We start from the raw sequence: 22,648 nt of genomic DNA on the forward strand, positions 1-22,648 counted from the left end.
CCTAGAGAAGGCTTTATTAAAACTCCTAATGTGACACCACATATTTTTTAGTAGACTAGAAAATAGTTAAAATTTTAATTTAAATTGAAATGACTATGTAATAGCTGGACAAATCAGTCTGAGATCCCTAGAGCTCTTAATTGTAATTCTCCGTTGTTTTCTATGCATAAATTTATTTTCCAAGTATGTTCAGAAATATTCACTAATTTTTTCAAATGTTCCATACTCAATTTAAAACTCACTTATTTAATAATTTCTTTATGGCTAACAACTTCATGATTAAACTTTAATGTTAAATATAAATAGCTGAAATAATAAGCCTATTAGACTGTTTAAAAAAGGAAGCATATTGCACATTAATTTGAGCATAACTTAGGGAGCCATGTTTAAGAAGAAAAAGGAAAAAAGGGATCAGTAAAGTAACAAAGTAAAGTTGTTCATGGTTTTGTCATTTTACAGTCAAAAGATCTAGAACTAAACCCTAACTTTGCTATTCACAATTTGTGTAAACATGGATATAGCACTTCTCTGCCTCACTTTCCTAATCTATAAAATGAAAGTATTGGATTAAACAATATCCAAATTCTCATCTACTGAAACAGCTGGTAGTATAATCAGGAAGAATGGAGTTCAACTCCAGCTTCAGACATTTACTAGCAGTATGACCCAGAGCAAGTCACTTAATGTGGGTCTTCCTCAGTTTGCTCAACAGTCAAATGGGGATAACAGCACCCACCTTACAGAGTTGTGAAGACAAACAATTTGCAAAAAGCACTTAGCACAGTGCCTGGCACATAGTTGCACATAAATGTTTGTTAAATTATACCCATCTATTAAATGTCTGACATTTTACCCATTAGCAGTACTAGCCCATCAGCACCCATTTCTTCAACCTAGCAAGACACCAGATAATTTTTAAATGCTAATTCATGCAAAGGTATTTCTATGGAGACACTAGTTTTGCTTGACTACATATATTTGCTACAAAAGCTTTCCCTCTTAAAAAATTACTTTTAATTAAAAAATAATATATACTTTAAAAAATCTAATAAAAACCAATCTAAAAATTATTCCAAAATCTGGTAAGGTACTTCTTTTTTATTTTTTAAACTCTTACTTTCCATCTTGGAGTCAATATTGTGTATTGGCTCCAAGGCAGAAGAGTGGTAAGAGTAGGCAATGGGGGTCAAGTGACTTGCCCAGGGTCACACACCTGACAAGTGTCTGAGGCCAGATTTCAACCTAGGACCTCCCATCTCTAGAGTTGACTCCCATTCCACTGAGCTACCCAGCTGCCCCTTTGGTAAGGTACTTCTTGAAGGAACTCCTAGAAAGTACAGCAGGCAACCAACTACACCATTTGAGTCACCAGGATAAGGTCTACTCTTTTTCCTTGGACTTTCTTTTCCTGGTGAATAACAGTAACAAAGTTTTGTTTCATTTTAACCCCTACCTTGGAATGAATACTAAGAATTGGTTCCAAGGCAGAAAAAGCAATAAGAGCTAGACAATTGAGGTTCAGTGATTTGCCCAGGGTCACACAGCTCTAACTATCTAAAGTTAAATTTGAACTCAGGACCTCCTGCCTCTCAATTCACTGAGCCACATAGCTGCCCCTGACAATAAAGTTGTGAGTAAGAATCAGAGAATACGGGACTATGAGTGGATATTAGTGGACAACCTCACCTTCTATTTATGGGCTCACAAAAGAAAACTGGGACTAAGAGGTACCAATTCCCTCACCAAATTCTTCAGCTCAGCCATGTTTTACTCCTTTTCCTCTCAGACTTGAAGGTTTCTTTCTTAGCTCCTTACTCCAAATTGAGGACTCCATCTCCATTCCACAATTATTTCTTCCAAACTCTCATGATATCCTTCCTTTTTGTCTTCAAATAGTACATACTTTGGCACTCTTCACAGATTCTCTTCAATCAACTCTTTTCTGTCAAATTCTTGGATATGAATGCCTATGCTTAAAATTCCATTTTCTCTCAATTCACTATTTTAACAACTCACATATAGATGTCTTTTCCTTTACTTCTGCTTCAACAAAATTCATGCCTAATAATTGACTACTGAATGAATTCTTGAATACATGAGGAGGAAAGTTAATATTAATTTGTACCCCTTTTTGGTCCCCCAAAACAAACTTTTGACTTTAAAGCTCAAATGGTATGATTTTAGACCAAAGCTATGAACTGGCTTCTCCCACAGCCTGAGGTCATGGGTGAAATCCTCCTTTGTCTTTTTCTAGATCTTTTGCCTTTAGAAAGGAGTGGCTTTGTTTTATCTGTAAACAAGGATTCTTTTAGGGAAAGAATCCAATCAGTTAGCTGCCATATTGGGAAATATTTCTCCCCACTGTGCACCTGCATGGTACAGCCATTCTGGATTGCCACATGCTTCTCTTGACTCAGACAGAGGTCTGAGTTCTCCCATCAGAGGAGCTCGGGAAAGGGGCATCACAGAGAAAGAGAGGAACGAAACTGAGGTCTTTTTCCTGGAACCAGGGAACCAAGAGGTTGTGTGGTTTGGCTCTGGGCTGGCTCAGACTGCTCTCAGAGGCGGCAGCCGAAAGAGCTAGCCAGCCCAAGGTGCTTGTGCTTCTCCCCTCTGGCCCACTTTTTTCAAACTAATAAATAATCATTATAAAATTAAGATACAGTCTCCAGAGAATTTTAATCGTAACAATATTTTAAAAGAAAAAGGCACATACCATTACTAATTATACTATGAACTAGTTACCAACACAGTGGGAAAAAGCTTCTATTGATCATCAGTATTCATTGGGCCCTTGAGTAAAAATTTGGGTCATGTGTTCCTGGTAGGAAATCATTTTCTACATTCTAGAAACACTGTGAATACAGGAAATGTAAAAGACTCACATCTACTGATGCCAAGATGAAAAAAGAATAGTGACTTTTGAGTAGAGTCCTCATTACCTGACTGAGGCTGAGCTGTCTTTTATATTCATTGATAAGAGTAAAAGGGCAGCTAGGTGGCTCAGTGGATTGAAAATCCAGTCTAGAGACAGAAGGTCCTGGGTTCAAATTTGACCTCAGATACTTCCTAGCTATGTGAACCTGGGCAAGTCACTTAACCCCTGTTGCTTAGCCCTTAACTGACCCTTAGTATTGATCCCAAGATAAGGGTTATAAAAAAAGGGAAAAAAAAAGCACAATAAAGATTGACCAGTAGCACAGCTGAATGAAATGATCCCCATTAAGGGGAAAACCAGACAAAATCCCAGATTATAGTTTGAGCTAAAATTCCTGAGGGTTTACTACTATCTTCTCGGCTCCCAAAGAAAGGACTTTAAAGTCACAATAGTTTGAAAATAAAATTACTTATCAAATAAATGTGTGTGCATATATATTTATTTACATATATAACATAATTTTATATTTTATATATATATATATAAAAGTATATTATATAACATATAAAACAATAGTCCACAAAGTAATCTAAGCAACTAAGAAAACTGATATTTACAAACACAATATAAATCCTCCTTTATATTAAAGCACTGGGGGAATGGAGGGGAATTAGCCACAATCCTATCCTAAAATAAATATCCCTGGATATTTCCTTCCTTTACTTGAGGAATTAGCTTTAGCTAAGTAAGATTTACCATCTCTAAAAAGAATCAGCCAAGTTACATCCACTTTGTTTTCTTAAAAGGCTTTTGTTGTTGAAGATGTTGAAGACTGTAAGAGGGATGGAGAGATCAGAGAGCAACATCAAAGAACACAGGAGGGAGCTGGGCACAAGCCCTTCTCTACTGCCTCCCTGACTCCCTGGACCATGCCATGATGCTTTTCAAATTACTTCCATATTTCAGTGGATCTCTGTTCCCCTCAGGATGGCTACGCCTTTTAATGAAACAGATTTTGAGCCATCTATGGCTTTTTGTCCTGTGTGACTCCTCTCCACAAGCAGTCCGCCTCACCATGAATATCAATGGAACAGTAATGCAATCATGTAGTTACGGTACCTACTTTGTTAGATCGATCCAAAATGATTGGTAGCAGATCCTCTAATAATGACAATTCTAAACTCATAGTGATCCTGCAGTTAACTGAAAATGAAAAATCCACTAGAATAGGAAACCTGTATAATAATGTAAAATGTTCTCTTATTATTGCTCAGAAAAACTAGTTATTCATTCCTCAGGCAGTTCAGTCCAGAAAAAGCTAGACTCACCTAATTCTAGTTTGTACCTTCTAGACCAGTATTAAAGTTGAGCATAAACAGAAATCAAACATTTATTTATTCATTCCTACAAGTATTAGTATGTACCTACTATGTGTAAGGCCTTATGGTAGGTGAGACTTGGGGAAGATTATCATATTAGAATCTAACATGTAAATTCATCTTTCAAGTATTATAATTGTAGATTTAACATATTTATTGATGACAATTCTATTTTATTCAACATATTGAGCGTGTTGTTTAACTCTGATAACCACAGCTGTGACTTAGTTAACGATCTCCATAAATCCTACTTAGAACAGATATAGGAAAAAATTATGCAAATTAATTCTTATCTGTTTTTCTGCCCAAGGCGTACTTGATAACTGATAAAACACATACCAAAAATGGTCTTTACTTAAGAGTTAGAAAGGCATTCAATGTTTTATTCAGATGATAATCTCAAATACAAAAAAAGGGCTATATGCTTTATTCATTAAGTTATTTTATTCCAGAGAGAAACTGCACATCAAAGGCAGAGTTACCAGCTCACATTCACAAAAGGAAGTGAATATAAGAAAGTCAACAGTTATTAATATGCAAAGGTACATGATTAAAAAAGACAATAATGGATAACAACAGATGGAGTTGTCTTAAATTCATACATAAAATGTCTTCTCTGTGAAAACAAAAAAGATATTGGCTCTAACAATAGTCCTTTTTGGATACATGTTAGTACTAATGGAAAACCAAAAGGATCAAGCCATGTTCTCCTTGGGATAGTCTCACATCCATATTTAGCCCACAACCATGCATCAATTACACCTTGCAGCTAGAAAGAATGTCTTCGACTAATCTCTTGTAAACCCAAGCATCACCCTTAAGCCTTTGCCTCCTGATGCCCACCACCTCGGGTTTGCTAAGTTGGCATACTTCTAGCTCAAACTGCATTGTCACTTTGCCAAAATCTGACTGTGTTTGACACTTCAGTGTATAGCTGTGAAAAACAAGAGAAAAAGGTAGTTAGAAAGGAAACTATGAATAGTCAGGATGACATATAAGACATTTCTGAACCTTTATGAGGCTAATAGATAAAACAGACAATCATTTCACATCAGGCAATGTATTAAATGTGTACAATTTCAAGACAACACAGTTATGATGCTTCAGTGACAAAGTGTGGCTAGGGCTTCTCCTAGAAACTGAATGAGAATGTTAAGGAGAAATGAGGATGTAAAACAAAACAAAACAAAACAAAACAAAACAAAACAAAACAAAAAAAAAAAAAAAAAAAAAAAAAAAAAAAAAAAAAACCAAAGCCCTTGCTAGAATTCTGCCTTTCTCTAAATAAAAGCGCTTCTTCTACATGGTACTGTTTTGTGGGTTTGTTGTGTTTTTTTTTAATATCACCCCACACATGGTTATTCCCATACATACTTCTAGTTTTATCCAAACAGATCTTTCAGTGGCATTAATTTTAAATTGTTATTCCACATTCACTATGGTATCAAGTTCATGAAAAGCTATTTTATTTGTCTCATTACACTGTGAATGGCTGCCCTTTACATATTAGGATAATACTACCTCTTAGAAGGGCAATTTTTTTTTAACTTATCCCCACAAAAGGGTTAGGTTTATCACACATATTGAGAATGGTCCTTTTCTAAGGATTCATCTAGTTTCAAAAAAAAAAGACAGCATCATTTGTAGGATTGGTGAACTCACTTTGTGATCAAATGAAAAACAAATTCCAAGCAATATGAAAATACTTGACCTAGCATTTATTTTATGAAAATACTTAACCTGGCATATATTCCTCTCATTTGCTATTAGTCTTCATCTTAGACTGTCTTTATTTTAAGCAACAGTTATGTTGCAAAAGGTGTAAATAGAATTTATGTAAATAAACCATGCTTTGCAATCAGTTTACACTAACAAGTATGCAAATGTTTTATCTATGTTTATGACTGAACCTCCAAAGTTCTGATTCAGTCTCCTCTACTCCAATTAATCCTAGGTTCTTATATCAAATTAACCTTTCCAGTGCATAACTCTCATCATGTCACTTCATTGCTCAAAGGTTTTCAAAGGTTCCCTTTTATCTCTGGGATAAAATCCAAATTCCTTAGCCAGATGCTCAAGACTCTACAACAGTGGTTCCCAAAGTTTTTTGGCCTACCGCCCCCTTTCCAGAAAAAATATTACTTAGCCCCCTGAAAATTAATTTTTAAAAATTTTAATAGCAATTAATAGGAAAGATAAATGCACCTGTGGCCATCACTAATCTCCTGGATCGCTGCAGCACCCACCAGGGGGCGGTAGCACCCACTTTGGGAATCACTGCTCTACAAAGAGTATAGTTTCTACCTGCTTTTCCCATTTTAATTCATGTACCCTTTCAATGAGCTACATTTCCATTATTTCCCCCTAAATAGTTCATGCTTTCCAGACTCCACACTATAAGTGTTTCCTTTGCCAAGTATATGTGAGAAGTAAAAAAATCTTTCAGAGGAGGGACAGGTGACTTCTAGGTGAGGGGATCCAGGAAAGCTCCTTAAGAACGTTGCTTTTGAATTAAGCCATAAAGAATGAAAGAGAGTTTCTACAGAGCAGAAGGGTAGTAGAGGTAAAGCATGTAAACTTAAAAGCAAAACACTGAGTAAACTATGAAAAATTGTGCAGCTTTTTTAAAAGTTGAATTGACTTTATCACCTACTGTAATTAAAATGTACATAGTGCTTTACTCACTATCAACCTGTGAACCATTTTCCAGATGGGGAAACTAAGATTCAGAAGAATTAAGAGACTTGCCACGATTAGCAAGATAAAGAAGTATCAGAGCTGGGATTGTGACTTCCTTCCCACTATCCCTTGAGTTTGCTACTTACCCCTTCTGCACAAAGTCAACATGCTTTTTTGGAAGGATAGAAATTATTTCAGCCAAAAGTTGGTCTGGATTCACTAATCTGGTTGTGGTCACATTATAATGAGCCTAAAAGATCCAATAGAAAACAAAGGCCTCATTATCAGCACAGCATTTTGTTAATAATTCACATTCATCTACAATACCTAAATGTTTATTTTCAAAAACTACCATAGAAATCATTTCTCCACAGACTTGACAATAAATTTCAGGAATTTTTATCTTCATTTCTAATTAGTATTACTTTTATAACTCATTAGTTTTAGGTTTCTATATCCTCACCTTGTATTACAGTTACTAATTTGAAAATAAGACATGTAAAAAGGCTTATCATGTAAAGGAAACTTTTTATAAAATGAAGAATTTATTTGACTTAAATTCCATATGTGATCTTTTTTTTTTAAACCCTTACCTTCTATCTTGGAGTCAATACTGTGTATTGGTTCCAAGGCAGAAGAGCAGTAAGAGCTAGGCAATGGGGGTTAAGTGATTTTCCCAGGGTCACACACAGCTAGGAAGTGTCTGAGGCCAGATTTCAATATATGTAATCTCTTACAATAACTCTGAAAGGTAAGTATTCCAGGTAATCTTATCTCCATTTCACAGAGAAGGAAACAAAGGCTTTTGCCTAGACCAGTGATGGGCAAACTTTTTAAGGAGGGGGCCAAAGGAAAGGAAATGCTCATCTGTCAGTCTGTTTCTAAGGCAACTCTTTCAAAGTTTCATTGTATTGTATCCTCATTGTATTCGTCAGATTAGGAATAATGTCGCAGGGCTGGATAGAACATTTCAGGGGTCTGCCTCTGGCCCAGCAGGTCATAGTTTGTCCATCACTGGCCTAGACTAAAGCTCATAAAAAAGTGTCAGAGTTGGGCTCTGAACCCAAGCATCTCTTGGCTCCCAGCCCAGACCACTTCCACTCACAGCAATAGCTTCATGAGGCAGTATTAGTGTAGGAATCACAACACCTGGGTACTAGTTCCAGAACTGTTACTGGAAAAAGCTGAACTAAATAACCCCCAACGTTCCTTCCAGCTTGAAAATTCCATGATTCTGACTAAAATAAGGCTCTGTTATATATAATGTATTTTTTGAAATAAATTACTTCTAGGACAAATTCATGAAAGAAAATGGGGGAAGAGGGGGGCCAGCAACAGAGAGACAGAGAGGGATGGAGGGAGACAAAGAGAGAACCAGAGAAGGAGGGAGGGAGAGGGAAAGGGAGAAGGAAAGGGAAAGGAAGTGAAGAAAGAAGATAGAAAAAGTAAAATTAGGAAGAAAACATTAACTATATTAAACATTCAAAGCTGAATCAGTGAGGTTTTTTTCATCAAAAACAGTTAAATGGCAATGGATTCTGTATACAGCCAAAATGGGTACAACATAACAAGTCAATGAACCTTTTACAAATGAAGTACTGTGCCCCACCCTTCCCTTACCCCACAAGGGAGGGAGGAAGTGCTCCCATTGGGCTGCTGGGCAGAGGGGAGGGTGAAGTAAGGAATATCCTCAGTGGTCAGGAGAGGTGGAGAGGTGAAGGGGAGCAGCTCCATGAGTCCCTTTGCTTTTTTAGTAACAAACATGGGGAGGGGGGGAGAGGGAGAGCATGGCCAAGTGGCCACAGAGAGCATCTCTGCATGCTGTCTTTGGCACCCATGCCATAGGTTCACCATCACTGTATTAGGTTGTCCTAATACCACTTTCCTAATTACGTTTTTTTTTAAGTATGTAAATATCATGATGAGAGAAGAGAAACTGAAATTTGACAACCATAAGCAAGAAATTACAAATTTCTGCTCCTATTTTTGTGATTCCTTCTAAAGAAAGATAGAACTACAAATGGCCCCAAAAGTCATCAAGTCTAACTCTCTTAGAGTTGAGAAAACCAAGGCTGAGGAGGGAAGTGATTTTCCTAAAGTCACCCAGGTAATTGGTGGCAGAATCAGAACTAAAAACTCAGCTCTACTGATTCCAAGGCCAGAGTTCTCTTCTATACACCAAATGCAATTAATATCATCTGTAACCAAGTTACCTTAAGAATTTAAGAAATTTCTACAAAAAGAAAAAAGTATTTCATAGTACCTAGGTAAGGATAAAGAGATATAGTAGCTTCAGTGATTAATTATAGGATCATAAAGATTTACATTCTTCAGATTAAGGTGAGGAAAAAGTCCTAGAAGAACCCAACTTTCCAACCAGAATTCTTTTCATGACTCACCTAACTGCTTCCTATACTAATGAATCAGTTGGAACAACAATGAAGAGAACCAAAGAAAAAAGCAGGAAGTATCTCTCTCCATTCCAGAACTAAAAAGACTGTCAGAAACCTGTTACCATTCTGGGGAGAAGAAAATCAGAGGTGGATTGTGGAGTAGAAAGCCATCAGGATGCTTGCCCAGGCCTAACAAAGCCATGTCCATTCAAATTAATGCAAAGGAGATAGGGCTGGGCAATATGTGCATATCTGGGTTCTTCAAAGTGGTCTCACACCAGGGTCCTGGTAGCCTGAACCACATAGCTTCCAGAAAGTTTCAGTGCTATAGCAGAAATGGACCAGCAAAGCATTCCAGAAGCACCAAAAAAAGACCTCACAAGGAGGCTTGTGAAAAGTGCCATAAATGACAACTGGCTGGAGTCTATCAGGGCCACAGTTGGAGATAGAATTAATTCCAGGAGGGGACTATGAAAGGAGTAAACATAAAAGGACCTAGGCCAAAACCCACTTTGGGTCACCAGAAGAGAGACCCAGAAGTAAGGATTCCAGGAGAATGTGGGAACTCACCCCAGTGATCTGATCCAAAGTTATAGTGGCAAGAGCATCTAGACTGCCGTGGACACAATCAAGCAGGGACTAAACTATTCCATTCAGGAATATAGAAGGGAAAAGAGTCTGGCTCTGGTACAAAGTTCCAATTCAGAAACTGAGGTTGGTAATATAATTAAATGGGGAAAAAATGCTGAACACAACAAAGAAATATTGTCAATTAACAGAAGACCAAGAAGCAAACAGAGTAACTCCATAACATGTAAGAAAAGAGAAGAAGAAAGATATACTTACAAGGGAAGACATAAGAAGGGAGGAAGAACTCACTGTTTTTGCATAACTGGGGTAATCAAAAAAATGTTTCTGAAAACGAAGAGTTGACACCTTACCCCCTCCAAACACACATATACAAAAATTGTGGGTAGAAATATATTCAACCCAATAGTAATTAAACTTGGGGGGTGTGTGTGTGTGTGTGTGTGTGTGTGTGTGTGTGTGTTTACTTTCCACCCCACCCCTGAAAGTAACTTTTATTTACCCTTAGTCTTCTTGGTCCATCTCTAGTGGATCCTTTCTTTTTGTTTGGGGTAAGCATTGTAATCATTTTATCCAACCCCCTTTCAAGACTTCCAAACATTCCTTTTCTCTTTTGAGGACTATCTCTGTGCACTTGATTAAGATCCAATTCCACTGAACGGCATCTTTAAAAGAAAAATTTAACCAGAAACTTAGTTATTGGTCTAACAGTATTCAGCATACAATCTGTCTTCCAACATGTTCATGTCAACTTTCTGCAAAATTCTCTGTAATTGGTAGACCCCCTTCACTTGAAACAAAGTTTCAGCAAAAACTTTACAGTAAGCTGCCTGCCCTTTGATCCAGCCATACCAATGCTGGGTTTGTACCCCAAAGAGATCATAGATAAACAGACTTGTACGAAAATATTTGTAGCTGCACTTTTTGTAGTGGCAAAAAACTGGAAAAGGAGGGTATGTCCTTCAATTGGGGAATGGCTGAACAAATTGTGGTATATGCGGGTGATGGAATACTATTGTGCTAAAAGGAATAATAAACTGGAGGAGTTCCAGGCAAACTGGAGAGACCTCCAGGAACAGATGCAGAGCGAAAGGAGCAGAGCCAGAAGAACATTGTACACAGAGACTGATATACTGTGGTAAAATCGAATGTAATGGGCTCCTGTACCAGCAGCACTGCAATGACACAAGACAGCTCTGAGGGATTTATGGTAAAGATGCTACCCACATTCAGAGGAAGGACTGCAGGAGAGGAAACATTTAAGATAAACAATTGCTTGAATGCATGGGCTGAGGCGGACATGAACGGGAAATAGACCCTGAACAAGGACACATGTTACAACCAGTGGAAATGTGTGTTGGCCATGGGTGGGGGGAGAGCAGGGGGGTGAAGGGGAAAGTAGGGGCATAAAGTATGTAAACAGGTTAAAAACGAATATTAATAAATGTCTAATAAAAAAAATTGAAAAAAAAACTTTACAGTAAGATCTTTTAAAAAATTTGATACTACTAAGTATCAAAAAATGAAGCTTATTTTTAAATAATTTTACATCTTTGGATCAATTTTATTCCTAAATCTAACAATATAAAAACAACTTGTTTAATAAGAAGAATGTGATAGTTCATATGTTCCCAATTATACAATAATATTGACTACAAAAATTCACCTATTAAAATACTTCCTAACAAATTTGTTTTCTTTATTCTTGATATAAACTAGCATTTTGGGGAACTTTTAGTTTACTTAAACATTGAGTTTAATGTTTGTTAAATTTATTGGCTTAGTGGAGAAAGTGCTAGCCCTGAAATCAGGAAGACTTACATTCAAATCCAGCCTCTAGGTAACTTACTTGCTGTGTGATCCTGGGCAAGTCACTTAACCTCTGTTTGCGTCAGTTTCTTCATCTGTAAAATGGGGGTAATAATAGCCCCTAACCCGTGGGTTGTTGTGAGGATCAAATGAGATAATAATTATAAAGCACTTAGCACAGTGTCTGGCACATAATAAGCACTTTATAAACGTTAGCTATTATTATAAAATGATTGTAATTTAATAGAATCAATGAAACTCTCTGTTAACAAACACAGTACAACAGTAAAGTAGGTCCAAATTGGTGAAAGTTATTTGTATCTCTTCAGTTTAGATTTGTTATTCAAACTAGGGTTGAAGACCAAAGAATCTAGAACTGAAAGAACTCCAAGGTTTTAAACTCAAATCCATCATATCACAAATAGAGAAACTGAGGCCCAGGGAGGTTAAGGAATTCATATGTTTGGTAGGATATAGAACTAGAGGTGGAAGAAACCTCTACAGACTTCTAGACTTCATTTTACGGAGGGAAGAGAGACTCAGAGAAGTCACACAAGCATCAAAGGCAGGATTTAAATCCAGTCTTCTAAACTCTACCTCACAGGAACTGCACAATGAACTAAATCATTATTTCACAGAATCAAAGATCTAGAAGGAATCTTGGAAATAATCTATTTTCTTCCCTTTTATTTTACAGAAAGGAGGGAGGAAAAGAAAAAAACCCAGTAGCTCAGTATCAGCTGAATTTAGTATCGGAGCCAGGATCAGAACCCAAGGTTCTTTCCTCTATTCAAAGGTTCTTTGTGAGATACAACCAGCTGGTTCTTACACTAATTCCATAATGTTAGAGTAAAATGAGTCCAGCAATACATAGAAGGATTACATAATCTAGAGGATAATTAAACAGAGTTGATCGTATCTGATAATATTTCACTGAGTATATAAATTGAGGAAATCTGGTCACATCTTAGGCAAACTCATCACTTAAGTAACTAAACACTTACCGTCTCTCAGGACTAATAATGGCAATTGGTAATTCCTTTGTCTTCTCTGAGTTTATAGTTTTAATCAGGATTTCTTCCTTGCACTGATTTCTCTCTGATGGCCAAAAAAAATACTATGTAAAATTTAAGTAATATTTTAATGTTGGAAAATCATATAGAAAATAAGTACAGGTTGATTTAGAGAGGGAGGCATTAGCAGTTGGTAGATTAGAGAGTTTCATGTTAAGTAGTATTTGAGTTTTGTTCAAATAGTGATCCCAGAAACAAAAATGAGGAGGGAGCGTGTTCCGGGAAAGCCATTACATAAACAAAAGATAGGATATCATGTATGAGGAATAGCAAGGACAAGATAAGTGAGTTTAACTGAAATGTGGAGTTCATGAAAGGGTATGATGTATAATAAGGCTACATATAGGAAGGTTGGAGCTAGATTGTAAAAGATTTTAAATGGAATTTGTAAAATGAGATTCTTGATTAAGAAATGGAATAGGGCTTATAGATTATATAGATGTCTCATATCTATAATACATGAATATATTCAAGAAATGAGTTAGAAGGCACTGAACATGGAAAGTACCAAACACTCCAAAAAAACAAATAAATAAGTAAATAAACTCTATGTAAATACAATGCAGTAGAGAAGAGCACTGGATTTAGAGTGGAAGGAATTCAATTCAAATCCCAACTATTTATTACACATATGATCACAGGAAAGCAATTTAGTTGCTAAGGGTTCTTAATTGTCTCAACTGTAAAATGGATTAGATGATATTTAAGATCTCTTTGTTACATTTCTCCAGGAGCTAGCATGGTTGTGTAAAATCCTGGGGGAAGTAGGTTCAAGTTTAAGGATACAAAGTCTGATGATGCACCTGGTGGCTAATGGAAGCTGTGAGGGTCACTCTTCCCTTGTCCTTTGCTTGGCAGAAGATTTAGAGACACATTTTGAGATAAATGACTAGCTACCTAGAAAATGTGGTAGAAATCAGAGGGGAGTTGTGATGGTAAGGAGGAGTGTAGAAAGGCAATAGTTAGAATTGTAGCTAAGTCCAAGAAAGGACAGCAAAGCCTAAAATATGGACAAGAAAAAAAAGTGGCAGAATGAAACTAATTTTTGTCCAAAGAGAGGGATATGTATTTTGATACATATTAATGACTGTGTAAACAACTAAGGCAGGAGATCTTGGACTGATGACTGAATGATATTTGGGGGAAAATGAACAATATCTTAAAGATACTAATGCCAGGTTCAGCTGGCATTAGTAAATGTCAGTCACTTTTGATTAATCAATCAATAAACACTTATTAAGCATCTACTATTTAGTCAAGGAGATTACAATGTAAAAGAGGAATCAGCATCTATTAGGGGATCTAGAGTTCTGAAAAATGAATGTAAAGCATTGTAATTCTGAAAAAAGAGGAAATTTTTAACTGTTTTATGCTGCAAGCTTGTTCCTTGTAGCCTGGGGCCAAAGTAACCCAATAAGGTACTTGGATAAATCCAAGGCTCTTCTTTAAACCTCAGAAGGCCATGATGACACAGGCAGGGAAGGTAGGAACCATTCCAGTACTGCATTGTATGATCCTATAAATGGCTGGCTATTAGTGTGGGAGTAATAAGTAGCAGAGCTGGATTTCTAACCTAGGTTCTCAGAATCTAAATCCTGCACACTTTGCACTGCCCTAACTACTCTGCTACCTTTAGTAAGTCAGAAGTAACATGTAGCTGTATAAATAGAGTGAGACACTCATTTAGTTCCTGAGTCACAGAAAATGTTGTTTTTACATTAAGATTTCTGAAAGTGCCAAATGTACGTTGACTAACATCTATAATTTCCATCTACAAGAGGTACTCGTCTCTCCAAAAGATACGGTCCCTCCTTCCAATGAGGTGAGAGCTACTTTTCTATTCTCACCCATAAGTTTGCTTGTAGCAGGTAAAGACCTGGCACTGAAGCAGCTGTAATTCTCTGGCAAGTTCTATTTTTACAGATGTAGAAAACAGAAAATAAGCAAGGGCCCCAATACTAGCATATTACTTGTGGATAACTGAGGGTTGACTATATTTGCATTCCAATAAAAACTGTGGAAGATTAAAAGAAGTTCAAATTCTTATAATAGATCTTCGGTTATCCATCTCTGAACTATCATACAAGCATTTGACATACTTGTTGTATGGTTAGTATTCAAAGATGCCATCTATTTTTTACTACTACTTAATCCAAACTTCAAATATGCATATAATATATACCTCTGTAAGGTGGAGGGTGATTCGTTACAGTTAATATTCCTCTTTCATGCACGCTCTTACTAACGGGAGTCTTCGGAATGGGCAGTACAAAGTGTTCTTCATCCTTCATAGCAGACTTAGGCGTGCACACATTTTCTTTGTTCTCCAATTTCCTTGTGGCTGCTCTGCATAATACTGGAGTTAATGGCTCAGATTCCACATCATTTGATTCTGTCCACTGCTTTGCAAGCTACAAAAAAGTTATCGGGTGAAGCTCAGGGTTTGAAGCTCATTGCCATAAAGAAAAAGTTAATGTCTTATATCACACTCTAATCTTTTAAAAATGACCACACAACACATTTTTTAAAATTCACCAGAACCAGAAGGAATCAATGATATTTGCATATTTAAAGACATAAAGGTTCAACTAAAATTAGTAAATGTCAATAACTTTAGGTTAAGGTTCAAAGTCTTATCTGTTATGTTTAAAACTCCCAACATCAATTGTTGATTAATCAATCAATAAGCATGTATTAAGCACCTAATATGTGCTGGATATAAGGTTAAGCACAGGGGATACAAAAAGAAACAAGACAGCCTTTCTGTCCTCAAGGAGCTTATAGTCTAAAGGGGAAGACCACATGCAAATAAATAAATACAAAGCAAGCTTTATACAGCATAAATAGGAAAAAAGTAAAAGAGGGAAAGCAATGGAATTAAGAGGAATTAGGAAAAGCTAAATTAGAAGACAGATGTTTTATTTTTTAAAAGAATTTTTAAAAGTCAATCATTAATTAAAAGGGATTTCCTGAAGGGAAGAAAAAACCTGTGACAGAAAGGTATATGCTACCTAGAATTAAAGCTTATGTTAATGGAACCTGGGAATTGCTAGATCTTCCTTCATGCATGATCTTTGGCTTGAAATACACAACATACTTTCTTATTTTCTTCTTATTCTGAATTTGATAAACACCAATCAAAATGAGCATTTCCATATACACCTTAGAGGAGGAGTGCAAATCTTTACACAATGTATTTCTTTTGTTTTTTTGTTTTTTAAACCCTTCCTTTCCATCTTAGAATCAATACTGTGTATTGATTCCAAGGCAGAAGAGCAGTAGGGACTAAGCAATGTGACTTGCCCAGTATCACACAGCTAGATATACATGGGAGGTCATATTTGAACCCAAAACATCCCATCTCTAGGCCTGGCTTTCAATCTACTGAGCCATCCAGCTGTCCCCTATGGTATGCTTCTTAAGGCAATTACATAAATTGTAGAGCTGGGAAGGATCTCAAAGTCATCTAATCCAGCTCACACCTGAAAAGAATTCTCTTGTGCAGTATCCCTGACAAGCAATCACCTAGTCTGTACCTGAAAGCTTCTCATAAAAGAGGAAGCCCATTCTGTTTTTGGTTAGCTTTGTGGGAAGTCTTTCCCTGCATCAATTCTGCTTAAATGCAAATTATCATGACTCTCCTAAGTCTTCTCTTTTTCCAAACTAAGCATTCCCAGCTCTTTCACCCTAATGACAACATCCATTCTCCTCACCATCCTGGATTTTCTTGTGAATGAACTGAGCAAAAGGATGTCAGCGTCTTTCCTAAAACTGGGTCCAGAGATAATCTGACAAGGACAGAGTACAATGAAAGCATAATCTCCTTTGTTCTGAATATCATGTCTCTATGACAGAGCTTGATGGCACAGTGGATAGAGCACTGGACCTGGAGTAGGGAAGACCTGAATTCAAATCCACCCTTAACTAGCTTTGGGCAAATCACTTAAACCTGTTTGTCTTGGGATGATAGTAGCACCTAATTCTCAGGACTGTTATGAGAATCAAATGAGATAAAATGTGTAAAGAGCTTAGTACAGTGCCTGGCATAGTTATTGCTTGTCTTTTCTTTTCTTTCTTTTTTTTTTTAAATTAAAACCTTTACCTTCCACCTCAGAATCAATACTAACTTTTGGTTCTAAGGCAGAAAGAAGAGTGGTAAGGGCTAAGCAATGGTTCTTAAGTGACTTGTCCAGAATCACCTAGTTAGGAAGTATCTGAGGCCAGATTTGAACCCAGGATGTCCTGTCTCTAGGCCTGGCTCTCTTTCCATTGAGTCATCTGGCTGCCCCCCTTCTCCTTCCTTTTGAAGAAGACCTATGACATCACTCACAAATTGGATTTAAGTGAAGCAGAGTTGCACAAAGTCCTTAGCCTCACTCTCTCTTCCAGTCATCAAAGCCCAGTGACAGGACAAAAGTCAAGATGTTTGGCAATGGCCCAACATGCAGCCAGTGAACTCTCTCAGAATGAGGCCACTGAGTGTACCGTGGCTTCCTATAGGCTGTAAGGATGGGTTTTGTGCAAAGTGGATGGGACAGGAGGAGCCAGAGAAGGAGTGGCTGACAATCAGTGACAGTTAAGACCAGAGGGGATGCTGGGTAATTCTCAGGAGGAGGAAAAAGGGGAAGGGCTTCCATCGGAGGACTGGGAGAAGGAGGTGGACATTCCAGGTCGGATCCAGTCCTGAGGGCTTCCTGAGGATCTTTCTTTGGACTCTGAAACTCTGATTCCCTGGTCAAAGGCATCCCATTCGCTTCTTATCCATTGAGATTTCAACCAATGAGTCAGCTAAGTTTTGGGACTCCATTTTGGGAGCGATCTTTTAGGATCCTCCCATTACCCAAACTTGCTGAGAGACCTTTTCCAGTTTGACTTGCAATTATAGAAAAGGATAGAAATAGAAACAAAAGGAGAAGGAACAAGGTGGGAGACGATTAAGAGTGTGAACCCCAAAGGTTCCCACCTGAGTGATGGGCCCCATAGAAATAGAGAAGAGGGCACCCTAAAATCCCTCTGCCCGTTACCCCTTTTCCCAACCCCTAAATTGCAAATATTAAAAGCCATTCGTTAGTCAGATAGTGTTCCAGAGTGCCTGAGAGGCAAGGGGGAGGGGAATCACAGCTTGATCTGGCTGCCTCCATCCTGAAGCCAGACCATCCACTGTGAAGTTGACTGACCTCAGGGGAGGCTTCCGTGAACCCCGCCCTCATTCAGAATTGGATTGGGGTCCCCCATACCTCATCTTATAGGGAAGCCTTGCCCCCAACTCCTGATAGGCACGACCATCCAGATCACCCAGTTTCAGGGTGACACCCCCTCAAAGTCTCTGAGTGTATATTCAGAGGGAGGAAAGAGCTAGAAGAGAGCTCACCTCATAGACTCCCTCAAGCTCCCCTCCATCCCTAATATTAATTACTGGCTCTTCATTATTATTATGAGAGGAAAAAGCCTTCCTAGCACTGTTTCACACTCTTCCCTGGTGGGCCTTCTCTAAGCCCCACACACTGTCTTCAGCACATCTAGCCAGCAGAGGCGAAGCTTGGGTCCCTAGGTGCCATGCTTCATGCCTGCAATGCCCTCCCCCTTCACCTCTGCCCCCTACCCCCCCCCCCACCTGCAGAACACCTTTCCTGGCTGTTGGGCCGCCCCTCCAGGCCAAACCAAACTCCACTTCTGGGGCCTTTCATCCCCTAGTACACATCTTATAGAGGCAGTTTTTTACATGCTGCTTCCCCCTATTAAGAGCTCCCTGAAGGCAAGGACTTTTTGCCCTTTTTTGCATCCGGCACAGAGTCAGCACTTAATAACAGTGCTTCCTGACTGACTGCTTGGCCCCTGAAGGAGACTTCAGCCCATAGGGTGCATTGAACCCAAAGAGAGGCTGATTTCAGGTTTGTCTAAAGAACTTCCTAAAATCTAGACCTATTCCAGAATGAGATCGTGAGATCCTTCATCGCTGACTGTATCAAGATGTGACTTGTGACCATGTTCTATGCCTACTGTAGAAGAGATTCAACCATCAGGATGCATGTTAATTTAGATGACTCCTAACATTTTTTCCAGTTCCATCATTCTATTATCTTATGTCTTGTTAGCCCTTTCTTAGCAATATCATTTATCTCTGATCTTTGACTCTTCCCAGTTATCATCCAGTACAGTTCCAAATCACCTCATCCTAATCTTCCAGCCTAACTTTTCCTAAGTTGTTCATTTTCCACCCAAAGCTACCTTGTTAAGAATTTTTAGTAAATAATCCCCTGAAAAGATGTTGCAAAAAACAGTTCTATTCTGGTTTCTTCTCATTGGCAAGGTTAGCTTTTCAAACAATACAATTGTCTCATAACAGTGATTATGAATTAAGGCCTAACCACATTATGTAACAAAAAGATGTAAAATGTACCTGTAGCTCTTTGAATGAAGGAATACTTGTTTGTTCTCCACCAACAGAAGGAAGCCTTAAGCGAACTGGTTTTCCATGAGCTTTCTTAGCAAGGAGTAGGAAATAGGTAGCTGTAAGTTGATCATATTGCCACTGTGGGGGAGGAAAAAAATATATGATTGTTTGGAATGCTAATATGTTGGCTTCTGAAACAACTATCATTACTAGAACTATGTGATTCTGTACCCTACAATAGGATTTGCGCTCTATAAAAGGAGTCAGCAAATTTCAGACCACTGTAAAAATGGAAAAACCATTCTTAGTTCACCAGCAATAGGAGATCAAGTGGCCAGAGGGAATTTGGCCTACAGATTGTAGTCTGCCAAGCCCTGTTCTGTATCATTACAGTTTTTGGTCATAATCTATGATTTGATCTGTGTAGGAAATGCTCCCAAGAGTAAACTCTCCCTTAGCAAGGCAATTTATTATCTTAAGAGAGTTGCCTGGAGGCAATGAGAAATAAAGACAGTCAATAAACATTTATAAAACACCTGCTATGTGCCAAGCACTATGCTATAACCGGTAGATAATAAGAAAGGCAAGACAGCTCCTGCACTGGAGAAGCTCACAATACAATGTAAGACAACCTGTAATTGACTGTGCACCAGCAAGCTGTCTAGAGGATAAATAGGAAGTACTCCAACAAAGGAAGGAGAACAGATAAGAAAAGTCACCCTGTAGATGGTGGGATTTTAGTTGTGACTTGGAGGAAGCCAAAGAAGTCAATAAAGGAAATGAGAAGGAAGAACATTCCAGGAATAAGGGACAGCCAGAAAAAAAATGCCTGGAACCAGAGATGGAGTATCTTAGCCAATGGACAGCAAAGCAGCCAGTGTCACTGGATTAAAGAGCACATGTCAGGGAATAAAATGTAAGAATATTGGAAAAGTAGGGAGTTATAAAGGGCTTCACATGCCAAAGAAAGGACTCTATATATGACCCTGTAGATGACAAACTACTAGAGTAGGAGGGTGACATGTTTGGAACTGTATGTTAGGAAACCACTTTAGGGGACGAATAATGATGGAATGGAATGTAGAAAGCCTTGAGGCAGGCAGAGGCACCAGCAGGTAGTTGTAATAGTTCAGGGGTGAGAAGATGGAGAAGATGAGACCCTGCACCAAAGTGGTAGAAATATGAGAGGGAATGATGTTAAATATATTTACCTCTAATCTTAGGTCTGTCATTGTTTGCCTTCCTATACCTACATAATATAATTATCCTACCTCTTACTCTTAGGACATTAAAATGTGATGGACACATAAAGTTGGACAGATATAATGATTAAACAGGAAACAACTGTGTTCTTATTAGAACTGCAAACTCTTTTTTTCCTAGGGAAAACATACCTAATAGTCTTTTTATAAGTTAGACAACAAACTGAATTCCCTATCGTTATAAGTGAAACAAGCTGTGTTGACAGCTCACAACTATACAGTTAGGCTATCTCCATTCCTAATGTAAGTCTTCTTTCCTTACTTTATTAAGTAATATGAATATGAATGTGGAGAGAAGAATGGATTGAGGAAGAAGGGAGTTGAGAGGAGTTGTATGTTAGAATAGGTTTGGGGAGAAAAGTTTAGACATGCTGAGTCCAAGGTGTCTAGGTTTAATCTTACAGACAACTGCAGATAGGAGCCTGGAGCCTGGAGCCTGGGCAAATAGCAAAGCAAGAAATGTAGAACAAGGAGTCATCTAAGTAGAAGCAAAAATTAAAGCAGAGGGAATGAATGGAATTACCAAAGAGAAAATAGTGAGCCAAGGCTGATGACAAAACCTTAAAAAGAAGAACCAGTGAAGGAAAGATGTGAAGATCATAGAAGCCAGAGGGAAAAAATATCAGTCAATCAATCCAATCTTTATTAAGTATTAACTATATGCGAAGCACTTTTCTAAGAACTGGAGATACAAATACAAATAACGAAACAATGACTACCCTCATTGAGTTTACATTCTAGTGGGGAAGACACTTACATACAGAAATATAAAAGTACAAGTATGGGGGCAGCTAAGTAGCACAGTAGAAAGAAAGCCAGGCTTGGAGTCAAGGAGAGGACCTGGGTTCAAATGTGACCGCAGACACTTCCTAGCTGTGACCGTGGGCAAGTCACTTAACCCCCATTGTCTAGCCCTTACTGCTCTTCTGTCTTGGAATCAATACTTAGTATCAATTCTAAGACAAGAGGGAAAGGTTTAAAAAAAAAGGAAAAAAGTACAAGTAAATACAAAAACATATGCAGCATAAAAAGCTAATAATTACAAATATATACAAAATAGCTGAATCCAAACGAGCAGACTGAGAATGGGGAGTGGTGTGGTCACATCTGGACTTAAGGAAAATGACAGAGAATATTACATCAATGTGTAATGTGGAGGGTATAGTGAGAGACAATATAAGGAGACCAATTAGGAAGTAACTATAATGATCCTGACTAGATGTGATAAGAGACTGGACTAAGAGAATAGAAAGAATTGGACAGATGTAAGAAATGTTGTAGTACAGTGTGCATAAAGCATTGGGCTAGGAGTCAAGAAGACCTGAGTTCAAATTTAGCCTCAGATACTTACAAGATGTATGACCCTGGGCAAGTCACTTAAGCTGTGTGCCTCAGTTTCCTTTACCATAAAGCGAGGCTAATAATAGTCTCTACCATCTACCTATGGTATACCTAACTATGAAGATCAAATAAGGTAATAATTGTAAAAGCAATTGGCATGTAAAAGCACATAGTAGGAGCCTAAAGAATACTCTTATTTGCATGGTAAAGGAGAATAAGGAGGCCAAGGACAAGGCCAAAACTCCAACCTGCGACTAGATTTTACTGCTCCCCTTAGAGGCACTGCCCAATAAAATATTTATTTGGTAAACTCTTTCCTTTGCAAGGTATAAAAAATAAGAACTTTTAAAAAATCCAGAATAAGAAAGATTCACATCTCTACTATAACTTCCTTTCATTTATAAGAAACATACCTATTTCAAGAAAAGATTACTGAGAAGACCATCATACTATATAAAGTTAAAAAGCTTACAGTGGGGGCAGTGAGGTGGCTCAGTGGTTGGAGAGCCAGTCCTAGAGACAGGAGATCCTGGGTTCATATCTGACCTCTGACAATTCCTAGCTGTGTGGCCTAAGCAAGTTATTTAATCCCAATTGCCTAGCCCTTACCACTCTTCTCTTCTACCTTGAAACTGATACTTAGTATTGATTGAGAGAAAATAACAGTCTGAGTTTTCTTCATTTGTAAACTGAAGGAGCTAGACTAAATGATCTCTAATGTCTCCTCCAGCATTAATCTGTAATCCTGTGATCCAATGACACTGACACCTGACCAAAATCAGATCACAATGGGTGAAGAAGAAGAGTAAGAACAGGTGTCAAAAGGGTTTGAGGAGGTAAGAAGAGAGAAAT

At 37.9% G+C, this 22,648-nt stretch overlaps 1 protein-coding gene across 1 annotated transcript in view; it reads right to left on the minus strand.

Annotated features, from left to right (window-relative positions):
* Positions 1-4,677: 4,677 nt before the first annotated feature.
* The window catches only part of MELK (maternal embryonic leucine zipper kinase), a 104,162-nt gene continuing 86,191 nt past the window's right edge, over positions 4,678-22,648 (minus strand). Inside the window, exons 11-16 of the mRNA XM_044657530.1 lie at positions 19,200-19,331; positions 14,982-15,210; positions 12,731-12,824; positions 10,420-10,582; positions 7,083-7,186; positions 4,678-5,191 (exon numbers count right to left, since the gene is read on the minus strand). Coding sequence (XP_044513465.1) covers positions 5,014-5,191; positions 7,083-7,186; positions 10,420-10,582; positions 12,731-12,824; positions 14,982-15,210; positions 19,200-19,331 — 900 coding nt within the window. The 3' untranslated portion in view covers positions 4,678-5,013. The remainder of the gene's footprint in view (positions 5,192-7,082; positions 7,187-10,419; positions 10,583-12,730; positions 12,825-14,981; positions 15,211-19,199; positions 19,332-22,648) is intronic.

This window comes from Gracilinanus agilis, chromosome 1 (genome assembly GCF_016433145.1).
Source record: "Gracilinanus agilis isolate LMUSP501 chromosome 1, AgileGrace, whole genome shotgun sequence".
Lineage (NCBI taxonomy): Eukaryota > Metazoa > Chordata > Mammalia > Didelphimorphia > Didelphidae > Gracilinanus > Gracilinanus agilis.